We start from the raw sequence: 11,822 nt of genomic DNA on the forward strand, positions 1-11,822 counted from the left end.
ACCCAAGATACTCCCACGAGCACAGGTGGACCGAGACCCAGGCTGTGGAGGGCTTTATTCACTAGACTCAAAGAGCCATATGCCCCTCCCCCAGTGTCCCCCACCGGTCCGCCGATGTCCTAGACACCCAGCCACTGCATGTGCTGCTGACTGTCCCATGCTGCGGGCCCCAAGAGCGCATCCGTGGTGAGGGCGGCCCGGGTGTGATGGCCACGCCAGGTGGCTTGAAGCATCTTGGCGGCTCCCTGCTGCTGCCTCAGCTGGCGGCGGGCAGTGAAGCCCCTCCAGGCCGACTGGATGGCCGTGGCCGCCTTATTCCGGTTACGGGACTGCGGGGGGCTGCGAGGGGTCGTCTGGGGGACACCGCCCCACGGTGTGCCTGCCTGGACTAGGGCGCCCCGGCCCATGCCGTGCACCACCCGGGTAGGCAGGGTGTGGCCACACATGTGGCAGGTGCGGGGGCTGGACCCCACCAGCATCACCACGCTGGGCGGGCTCCCCACCCTGGGACTCAGGGACCGGCAGAGGGTGCAGACGTGGGACTGGCAGGACTGGAAACAGCGGTGGTCAGATGTGGACCTGGTCCTGCCGCCCAGCCCGGCCCACGTGCCTGGGAGCCACGCAGGCTGGGTTTGGCCCCGGCGGGTGCAGAAACCTCTCCACAGGGCTTGGATGACGGTGGCGGCTCTGGAGAGCTGGGCCAGGTCCCGCCGCACACAGTAGCCGCGCCAGGCAGCCTGGATGATGATGGCCCGCTGGTGCCACACTTTGATGGTACGGCGCACCAAGTAGCCACGTGCGCCTGCCTGGATGGTGACCACAGCGCGGACGATCATCTTCTCCACAGCCTGCATCGACGCCAGCAGCTCCCCCGACTGTCTGGGATCCACCGCTGCCTCTCTGCCCACCGTGTCCCGGGGCACAGGTGCCCTGGGTGGCTCCCATGGGCCGCTGGGGGCCACCGCGCTGTTCATGGGCCCGACTGCCACACTGGGGACGGCAGGGTTCCGCGCTTGGCCACCAGCTATGCCAGCGTCCACGGGGCCCTGGAGTACAGTGGGAGTCAGGGACACCTTGTGACTATCTGCGGGAGCCACAGCGCTGTGGGAGTCCTGAGACCCCTGCATCGACTCGTGGGTAAGAAGGGGCTTCCGGGAACCGTCAGGTGAAGTCTCATAGCCCAGAGACACCCTCCGAAACCCTGGGTACAGCCTAGGGATGGCCACGTTGGGGGTCGCCTCGGTATGGGTGATCGGTGCTATGGCTGGTGGCGCCCCTGTGAAGTGTTCAGGACTTTCCCGTGGGGACCGGCGGGCATGCTCCCGCACGTCACGCAAGGACACAATCCTGGCTACGCTATCATCTAGCATTTCCGAGACAAGACTACCCTGAATGGACCTATAGGATTTTTTAGAGCCAAGAAACTTGTGCTTGGTCTGAGCCAGGTCGCCAGACACCGACTTCTGGTGTGTGCTGGGGACAGTTTCCATGTGGAGCCCACCAGGTGCCACCCCACCAACCACAGGCGGATGAAGTGGCACATGTGAGGCCCCACTGGTGGCCCCCGACTTCTGGGAGGTGCTTGGGGTCCCCATCCCAGCTACAGACCCTGGGTGCAAAGTGGATGCTATAGTGCTGCCACGGGCCAGCCTGGGTGACCCTGAGACTATGGTAGAAGACTCCGTCTTGTGAGCATGGCTCTGGGGAACAATGCGAGCCACCAAGGGGTACTGAGACACAGTGCGGACCACCGAGGGGCTCGGAGGCACATGAACTACTGTTGCCTGTTGATGAGCCAACGGGGCCCCAGTAGCTTTGACAGACTCCATGTGCACACTAGGGACCCTGCCAGCAGTCACAAAGTGGGAACCGGGGGCCCCCCAAGTGGTTACTGGCCTCTGCTGCAGAGTTGGGGTGATGCCACCAGCCATCGAGTGCTTGGCCATATTCAGGGACTGGGGAGGGACAGGGGCCATGCCACTGGCAAGAGACTTGGTTTTGCTGGGAACCACCTCCTCCAACAACAGCCTTTGACAGTTGCGAAGGAATTCGAGGCTGTGGTAGATGTCATTTGACAGGAGACTATGGGACACCCACGGGCTTGCCTCAAGGCCTATGGACTCCCCACTGGATGTGGACACCAGGGACAGAGCCTTCTCCAGGTTCTCTGCCTTCATCATGATCTGGTCATCTGTGGTCTCAAATGGCATCATGCCAAGAGCGTGGTTCAACTGTGAGGCTCTTTGTAGCACTGTGGGCGTTTGGGGCACTCTCCTGGTTGTGCCACTAGCTTCCACAGTGTGGGGCTGAAGTTGGGCCAGGCCAGGGGCACGGGATACTTGGAAGGGGGCTGTAGGCCCCTCCACAGCCAAGGATCCATGGTAAGGCCTGGGAGTGATCCCGATCAGCAGGGACCCCTGGGGAAGGCTCTGGGCCACATTTCCGACTGCGGAGGGCAGGCCGGCTGCACTAGCCCTGGACCCCAGGACCAGGTCCTGATTCAGTCCCCCAGCCATAGATGCTGGAACCATACTAGAGGCCACAGATCCAGGAGAGACACTCAGGGTGACCCCACTCACCACTGAGCCTGGGACCAGGCTCGGAGCAGTGAAACTAACTGAGGATCTTATGGGGAATCTCTGCCTCTCCCCACCAGTCCCAGGGGTTGCGATCAGACTGGGGGTCACAGAACCTGGAGGCAGGGTCCTGGCCATGCCGCTAGCCACAGAACCCAGAGGAAAGTTCTGGGCCCCAGCACTGGCCATGGGATCTGGAGGAAGACCCTGGCCCATGCCACTGATCACAGATCCTGGGGGAAGGCTGTGGCTGATACCACAGATCACAGACCCCGGGGGAAGGGTTTGAGCTACATCACTGACCACATAACCTGGTGGAAGGTGGGGAGGCACATCACCAATCGCCAGCCCTGGGGGCAGGCTCTGGCCCACACCTCTGATCACAGACCCAGGGGGAAGGCTGGGGGCCACACTCCTGGCCACAGCACCTGGCACCAGGCCACTAACTATGCCCATCACAGGCTCCTGGCTGAAAGCATTTGCTTGTTGGTAATCTGCTGCCACAACTGTGGACACAGAAGGATTCCGGTGGCTCAAAGGTATTGGGAGATCAACACTGACCTGAGACCTAGTGGGGCCCACACTGGCCTGGGAAAACCTGGATGGACTCATACCCAGTCTGTTGGACACTGAAACCTGAGAGAACCCAGGACTCGCCTCTGAGGCTTGTTCACGAATCAAAGGGGCGCCTGCCACAGAGGCTGGGGGTGCACCGGGACTCATCCCACTGGCCACCTGAAACTGGTTTGGGCCCACACTAGTCGCCACACTCCTCTGGCACACACTCCCCACCATGCCTGGACACATAGGTCCTGGAGACACACCTAGGAACATACCGGCAGCCGGGGCCCCCCGAGACATACTTGGGAACATGCCAGCGGCCATAGCACCCGGGGACACGTCTGTGGCCATGCCCCTGAACAGGGTCCCCGGGGATACACTGGTTCCCTGGACTAGACAAGAGCTGTCTCCACTGGCCACAGGCACCTGGTAGAGGTCTGGGGCTGAACAGGCAATGGCAGAATGTTCAGTCATACGTGAGTGCCTCCCGCTGACACCGAGTGGCTGATGGAATGCACGGGACACCTCGCTGAACGCAGGGGCCTGGCGGTTTGAGGCCACCCCACTGACCATTACAGGATCTTGACATGGGTCCATCCCAGGGGTCCCAGATGCCTGGCTCAGACCTTGACCCATGCTGCTGGTCCCAGACGGATATGATGTATTCAGAGGGACTTCAGTCACAAATGATGGATGACGCAGACTAGGGGCTACTGCATTCACTCTTGATGATGGTAGATTTGAACCCACTTTAGGGGCCCAACTGGACTGACTAACTGCGCAGCTGGTACCACTCATTACAGGTGGCCGGGCTGGGCTGGGGGCCACCATACAAGCCACTGATGGCCAGGCTAGGCTGGGTGCCACCATATAAGCCACTGATGGCTGGGCTAGGCTGGGGGCCATCCTACCAATGATAGATGACTTAGCTAGGCTAGGGATCACCCCACTGGTTATAGATGGCTGAGCTAGGTTGGGGGCTACCCCATCTGTCATATGTGGCTGGGCTAGGCTAGGGTCCATCCCACCAGTCACAAAAGGCTGGGCTAGGCTGGGGGCCACCCAACCGGTCACAGATGCCTGCATTAGGTTGGCGGTCACCCCACTGGTCACAGATGGCTGCGCTAAGCTGGGGGCCACCCCACTGGTCACAGATGGCTGCGCTAAGCTGGGGGCCACCCCACCGGTCACAGATGGCTGCGCTAAGCTGGGGGCCACCCCACCGGTCACAGATGGCCGGGCTAGGCTGTGGGTCACTCCACTGGTCACAGATGGCTGCGCTAAGCTGGGGGTCACCCCACCGGTCACAGATGGCTGAGCTAAGCCGGGGGCCACCCCACTGGTCACAGATGGCTGGGCTAAGCTGGGGGCCACCCCACCGGTCACAGATGGCTGCGCTAAGCTGGGGGCCACCCCACCGGTCACAGATGGCCGGGCTAGGCTGTGGGTCACTCCACTGGTCACAGATGGCTGAGCTAAGCTGGGGGCCACCCCACCGGTCACAGATGGCTGGGCTAGGCTGGGGGCCACCCCACCGGTCACAGATGGCCGGGCTAGGCTGGGGGTCACCCCACTGGTCACAGATGGCTGCGCTAAGCTGGGGGTCACCCCACCGGTCACAGATGGCTGAGCTAAGCCGGGGGCCACCCCACTGGTCACAGATGACTTGGCTAGATTGGGAGTCACCCCACTGGTCACAGATGCTTGGTCTAGGTTGGGGGTCACCCCACTGGTCACAGATGCCTGGTCTAGGTTGTGGGTCACCCTACTGGTCACAGGTGGCTTGGCTAGACCGGTAGTCAGTCTACTAGTCACAGATGGCTGGGCTAGGCTGAGGGGCACCCCATCCGTCATAGATGGCTGGACTAGGTTGAAAGCCACCCTATCAGTCACAGATGACTTGGCTAGATTGGGAGTCACCCTACTGGTCACAGATGCCTGGTCCATGTTGGGGGCNTCACCCCACTGGTCACAGATGGCTGCACTAAGCTGGGGGCCACCCCACCGGTCACAGATGGTCGGGCTAGGCTGGGGGTCACCCCACTGGTCACAGATGGCTGGGCTAGGCTGGGGGTCACCCCACCGGTCACAGATGGCTGAGCTAAGCTGGGGGCCACCCCACTGGTCACAGATGACTTGGCTAGATTGGGAGTCACCCCACTGGTCACAGATGCTTGGTCTAGGTTGGGGGTCACCCCACTGGTCACAGATGCCTGGTCTAGGTTGTGGGTCACCCTACTGGTCACAGGTGGCTTGGCTAGACCGGTAGTCAGTCTACTAGTCACAGATGGCTGGGCTAGGCTGAGGGGCACCCCATCCGTCATAGATGGCTGGACTAGGTTGAAAGCCACCCTATCAGTCACAGATGACTTGGCTAGATTGGGAGTCACCCTACTGGTCACAGATGCCTGGTCCATGTTGGGGGCCACCCCACTGGTCACAGGTGGCTGGGCTAGGCTGGAGGTTGCCCCACTGGTCATAGATGGCCAGGCTGGGTGGGGGGTCACCTTACTAGCCATAGATGGCTCAGTTGGGCTGGGGGAGACCTTACTAGCCATAGACGATTCAGATAGGCTGGCGGTGACCCTATGGACTATAAATGGCTGTTGTGGGCCATCGCCTGCTACTGATGGCTGGGATAGGCTTGAGGTTAACCTACTGGGCGCAGATGGCTGCTGATATCTGGTAGGGACCACATTACCCAAAGACACACTTCTGGTCAGTCCTGTCCTATGGGATTTCTGGGACAAGCTCTCCTTCAGATCCATGGCACTTTGGCCTGAAGACATACCCCTCTCATCCTGATCATCTGCGCCCCAGTGGACACTCAGGGTCACACAACCCGACAGTGAGCTGTGATGCAAAATGGGCATCAGCTCTGAGCCTGCAGAGGGTGGGCGGCAGAGGTTTGGAGTTGAGCGCTGCCAGCTCACCTTCCTAGTTTCTTCCCCATCGCTAGGCCCCTGAGGCCTCCCCGCAGCCTCTCCAGAGAGGAGGGCATCTACAGGGACGTCCTCATCCAAGCTGGTCTCACAGAGCTCCTCCTCCACCAGGTCAACAGCAGTCAGACTGGCCACAGACATGGTGGAAAGGCTGAGTGAACTACAGCTGGGCAATGAGCTCTGGGAATTACTCACATTTGGGCCACAGTCTGTGGAGCCTTGGGAGAGGCTTCCAAACAGGTCGTTGTCTAGACCCTGGGGCAAACTGGGTCCATTGGGTATATGGCCAGTCGCTTGCTCCCGCGGGCGGGGTGGACTGGAAACGGTACCCTTGGTCCGATTCCTCTCCTGCCGAGGGTGGGCTGTGCTGGGCAGGGTGTGTGCCATCCTACTGCCTGGGGAGGCTTGGAACACACTGGAATCTACCTGCGTCTTGAGTGTCCAGCGATGGCTAGGAGCCACGGAGCCAGGCAAGAGACCTAGGGTTGTGTCACAGGCCTTGGGGGTCTGTGGTTGGGTTAGGGGTGCTTTGCTCACACTGGCAGCCCTCCGTGGACCTGAGGTCTCCTTGTTGGTTCTCTCCCTGGGGTCCACGGAGGCCCGTTTGTGATTTGGGGACTGAGTTTTCTGCCTGGTATCCTCACGGACCGCAGGTGACTGTTGTGGAACTTTGGTAGCTGACGATCGACAGACACTGGGGGGCACCTTGCTGGCCCGGGAGGGCTGACACCAACAAACAGAATTCCCATATGCAGCGGTACACTGACGGGAGTGGGAGGCCCTCCCATCCCCCGCAGGGCGGGAAGGGGTACCCGGGGCTGCCCTGCCCTGCCTTGACGCTGCCCTTGGACGTGGGGCCACCCTGCTGACATGTGGCCTGTGGGAGCCCGCAGCTGTGCCACCAGCCACCGATGGCCGGCTGGTGCTTGGGCCAACACCATTGGCAATGAGCGGCTGCCAGAGACTGGGGGGTGGCTGCAGGTGGGACGGCTTGGGCAAATTGGGGCCCATGTCACTCTCCACGGGGTTGAGATCTGATGCCAATTCATTGGCCCATGGGGGCAGCCACACATTTTCCTCACTGACCTCAGGATTCAGATATAGTAGGTTTGAGGAGGAGTCCCTGCTGGGGCCCATCTCCCATGAAAGACTGGGGTCCAGGGCAGCAATTAGGGAGTACTGATGAACAGTGGTGATCACTCTACAGGTCAGGAGGGCACCCAGGGAGACCACCGAAGAGCAGGGTGACCCCCCGAGCATGGCCCCATCCCCCATCTCTGCTAAGAACCCGCCAGGCCTGCCTGTGAAGAAGCCCCCCCAGACCCCATCCTGGGGAACCCTGACCTTGCTGGGCTGTGGTCTCGCGGGCCCCAGGGCGGGCCCCCACACAGCCAATGGGCTCCCCACCTCCACTGGGGCCGGCATCACTGTCATCCTGCTTCCCGCTGTTTTCGAGGTGGCCTTGGGAGGGACAACTCCAGTCCTCAGAGCTGCCTGAGACAAAGACTGGCTCAGGACCGCGCCCAGCTCCCCCTGACACAGGGCCTGGCTCAGGGCGGCCCACTCCTCCTCCGTCAGGGCCTTGCTGAGCACATCGGCCAGTTTGCCCTGCTTGGCTTTAGTGAGTTCTGCCCGGAGCTCCGTGGGGGTCAGGGTGCGGGACAGGGCGACGCCCAGCTCACCCCAGGACAGCACTTTCATCAGCGCCGTGCCCAGTAGGCCCTGGGGCAGGGCCCTGGCCATCGTGGCGCCCAGGACTTTCTTGGTCAGGGCCTGGCTCAGGGCCGCCCTCACTGGGCCCTGAGAGAGGGCTTTCGCCAGCAGGGCCCGGAGGTCCTCCTGGGAGCCCAGCTCGGCGGCCAGCTCAGCACACAGGGAGGCGAGCTGGGAGGCTGCTAGCTCTTCCTGGCAGGGTGTGGCTGGACCAGTCGTTGACGGCTGGGCCCGGGTAACTCCACTGTCACCCCAGGATTCGACGCTGCATGTGGGGTGTCTGGCAGATGCCAACAGGGGCACCAGTATGCTCTGGATCTCCGAGGCCCCCTGGCATGGGCCCTGGGTGGCTTTGCCCTGTGCGTTGCTGTGGGGCTGGGTCTGGGTCAGTCTGTCCTCTAGCTTGGCTTGGGGCAGAGTGCCGAGGGCACCAACGTGCTGGCAAGGCTGGGAGGAGGCCTTGAACCCAGCCAGGAGAGGCTGTGACTGGGTCTTGCCGCTGAGCTCAGCAGGTTGGGGGGTTGCACAGAGGCATTTAGCTATTCCTGTGACCAACTGGGCCTGCGACTGCACCTTGGTCAGCCCAGTAGGCAGACGGGCTTGAGACTGGACCTTGATCACTCCTGTGGCCAGGTGTGCCTGGGACTGTGCCTTGGTCAGACATGTGCCCAGATGTGCAAAGGATGGGGTCTTGGTCACCTTGGCAGATGGACGTGCCTGGGACAGGGTCTTGGACAGACACGTGCCCAGATGTGATTGAGCCTCAGCCGTGGGCACCTCAGCAGGCGGATGTCCCTGGGACTGGGTCTTGGTCAACTTGGTGGACGAATATGCCTGGGAGAGGGTCTTGGCCAGGCATGTGCCCAGACGTGCCTGGGGCAGAGTCACGGTCAATTCAGCAAGCAGCTGTCCCTGGGACGAGGCTGTGGCTGGACACGTGGCCAGCCATTCCTGGGGCAGAGCTTTGGCCAGACATGGAACCGGAGCCTTGGCCGGACATGCGGCCAGCTGGGCTTGGGGCAGGACCACAGCTGTTTCTTCAGGCACATATACCTGGGACTGAATCTTCACGACATCTGTCCTCAGGTGTGTTTGTAATGAGGACTTGTTGCTATCCTCAACCACTTTTGCCCATGGCGAAGCCCTGGGCATTTCAACGGCCACACTCATATTAGATGTTGTTTCCGTTTTCACCTGTTTCTGAGAGAAGGCCTTGACTTTTTCAGCTTCCAAAGGAGGCCTGGCTGGTGCCTTAGGAGTCCCAGCCCCCAGCTGTGGTGGGGGAAAGTATTTGACCTTTCCGTCAGCCAAGTAGGAGTGGGATGAGATCTTGACCATCCCTGTTGTCTGCTTTGCATTCCCCACAGCCTTGGCCTTTGGTCCATTCAGATACGTGTGGGATGAGGTGTTGGGGATGCCAGCCGCCACCGTAACCGGTGGTGAGGACTTCAGATTTCCAGCTGTTGGAGGCGGCAGGCATAGGGTTCTGATGATGGCAGCCATTGAGCGAAATTGGGCTGGGGTTTTGGTGACCATGGCTGCCAGACGTGTCTGGGGAGGGGTTTTGGTCACTGAGGCCCCCGTGAGCGTCTGAGATGGGGTCTTGGCCGTGGCAGCTGCCGTACATGTCTGCAGTGGGGCCTTGGCTGTCGGGGATGCCGGGCGCATCTGGGTTGGGGCCTTGGCCATCGTGGGCACAGGGCATGTCTGGGGCAGAGTCTTGGTCGCTGTGGCCACAGGGCGTGTCTGGGTTGGGGCCTTGATCATTGAGGCCAACAGGCATATCTGTGGTGAGATCTTGGCCATCATGGCTGCCGGCCGTGTCTGGGGTGAAGCGTTGGTTACTGAGGTTGTTGCACGCATCTGGGTTGGGGTCTTGGACGCTGGGGCTGCTGGGCATGGCTGGGACGGGGTCTTGTTCATCATGGCCGCTAGGCATGACTGAAATGGGGTCTTGGTCGCTGTGGCTGGCTGGGATGTCTGGGGTGAGGCCTTGGCCACCGGGCCTACCTGGGACGTCTGGGGTGGGCTCTTGGTTACGGTGACTGTGGGCGCCAAGCATGGCTGGGCTGGAGTCTTGTTCATTATGGCGGCCAGGCATGCCTGGAGAGGGGTCTTGACCACTGAGGCTGCAGGGTACGTCTGGGTTGGGGTCTTGGTCATCCGGGCTGCTGGGTACATCTGGGACGGGGTCTTGGCTATCGTTCCCGTGGGCATGACACAGGGCTGGGGTGGGGTCTTGGTTATTGTGGCCCCTGAAGACGTCAGAGGTAGGGTCTTGGCTGTCACAGGGGCTGGGCCTGTCTGGGGTAGGACTTTGAAGACCTCTGGTTCCATGTGGGCCTGGGTCTGGGTCTTGAGTGGTCCATGACCTGCCTGGGCATACCTTCTGGATGGTGGTGGCCCTGGGACTCCTGACTTGTTGGCTCTGGCGGTTACTTGCTTGGTCTTCACCGTGTCCCCTTCTATGCGGCCAAGGCAGGCATTTCTGACGGGTCTTGTCAGCAGGCATGGGTGGCACTTGGCATCTAGACTCACTGGACACGGAAGTCTGATGGCGACGGTCTGGTGTGGCAGGAAGGTGACACCGGGGCCTCCACTGGGACAAGGGGCTTGCATGCCAGGCTGCGGCGTGCTCTGGGTGTGCAGGGCCAGCCGGTGGGTGCAGACATCCAGGCTGTCAGAGGAAGGGAACTGGGTCTCTTTGCTTACCATGATGGGCTGGCCCAGAGGGGACTCACTCTCTCCCGGATGCTGGAAGCGCACCTGCTGGGGGGGGTGGTAAGGGATGTCCCCCTCGTCTGCGCTCACTTTTTTCTCTACCGACTTGCCCGACCGGAGGAGACGCCTCATGTTGAAGCGTCGCCAGGCCTCCTGGATGGCCTTTGCTGCCATCATCTGGGAGACCAACTTTTGCCGGAGCCGGTAGCCTCTCCAGTTGGCTTGGATGAGGGTGGCAGCACGGGACAGCATCATGTCCATCTCATCCACCAGGACGTTCTTGAAGGCCTGGCTCTCAACCACAGCCCGGAGGCGTGGGATGTGACGCGTCACCGTCTTGTCCTTGTCCAGCTCTCGCGGAAGGCTCTCCTTGGAACCAAGCGGCTTACGCTGAGGTCGTGGAAATGGTGTCCGTGCTTTGTCTTGGAGACCGGGGTTGGACTGGGGCTGGTATAAGCTCTGCCTGCTGGGTGACAACTGTGGCTGTGTTGCTTGCTGCATTGCCTTGCTTTTTGAGCGGGTCAGCTCTGCCTGTGAAGGGTGGCAAGGAGGTGGTCAGCGAGTGGGGTCATGCGGATGAGGGGGTCTCCTTGCTGGGGCGAGCACGCCAGGACCTACATCTTCTTGTTCTCGACACCTTGCAATCTTCCTCCTCTCCTTCGCAGGCCCTCTTTCTCCCGGCCACCTACTGTGGTGGCCTCTGGTACCTACATCTCCCTTATCATCCTGTGGCCACCTAAATGCTGGCACAGTGCACATGCTCAGTTAAATCCCCAACCGCCTTCTTGCCTTTTGAACTTCCTTTTTATGTGGAATATCATGTGAATACAGCACTGATCACACTATTTTGGAAATTTTCTCTGTGTGTCTATATGTTGTTATTTTTTGCCTCTCCCCATTTACTGCGAATTCCTAGAGGGCCAGAACCAAGTCTGCGTCATTTCTGTGTCCCCATCTCAGTCACAGGGCCTGGTTCCAGGCTGGGAACAGGTGAGTGTTGGGTGGGTGGTTACATTAATAAATGAGTGGCTGAGTAGATTGGCAGTTGGGCACATAGATGGATGAATGATTAGATACACAAGGGATAAATCTGGGTAAATGAATGGTGGATGGGATGGAAAGATGGATAAAGGGTTGTGTGGAAGAATAAATAGGTAAATGAAACTGATGAATGAATTGATAAGCAGATCAATAAATAAGGAAATGGACACATGGATGGATGGATGGGTGGATGGATGGGTGGATGGATGGGTGGATGGGTGGGTGGATGGGTGGATGGGTGGGTGGATGGATGGATGGGTGGATGGGT

General features: G+C 60.5%; 1 protein-coding gene across 1 annotated transcript in view; it reads right to left on the minus strand.

The window, feature by feature from the left end:
* Positions 1 to 26: 26 nt before the first annotated feature.
* IQCN (IQ motif containing N) overlaps positions 27 to 11,822 on the minus strand; it is a 12,377-nt gene continuing 581 nt past the window's right edge. The window contains 3 exon segments of the mRNA XM_077777167.1: positions 27 to 1,046; positions 7,424 to 10,954; positions 10,956 to 11,044. Coding sequence (XP_077633293.1) covers positions 120 to 1,046; positions 7,424 to 10,954; positions 10,956 to 11,044 — 4,547 coding nt within the window. The 3' untranslated portion in view covers positions 27 to 119.

The sequence above is a fragment of the Crocuta crocuta genome, unplaced genomic scaffold (assembly GCF_008692635.1).
Source record: "Crocuta crocuta isolate KB4526 unplaced genomic scaffold, BGI_CrCroc_1.0 scaffold77, whole genome shotgun sequence".
Classification (NCBI taxonomy): domain Eukaryota; kingdom Metazoa; phylum Chordata; class Mammalia; order Carnivora; family Hyaenidae; genus Crocuta; species Crocuta crocuta.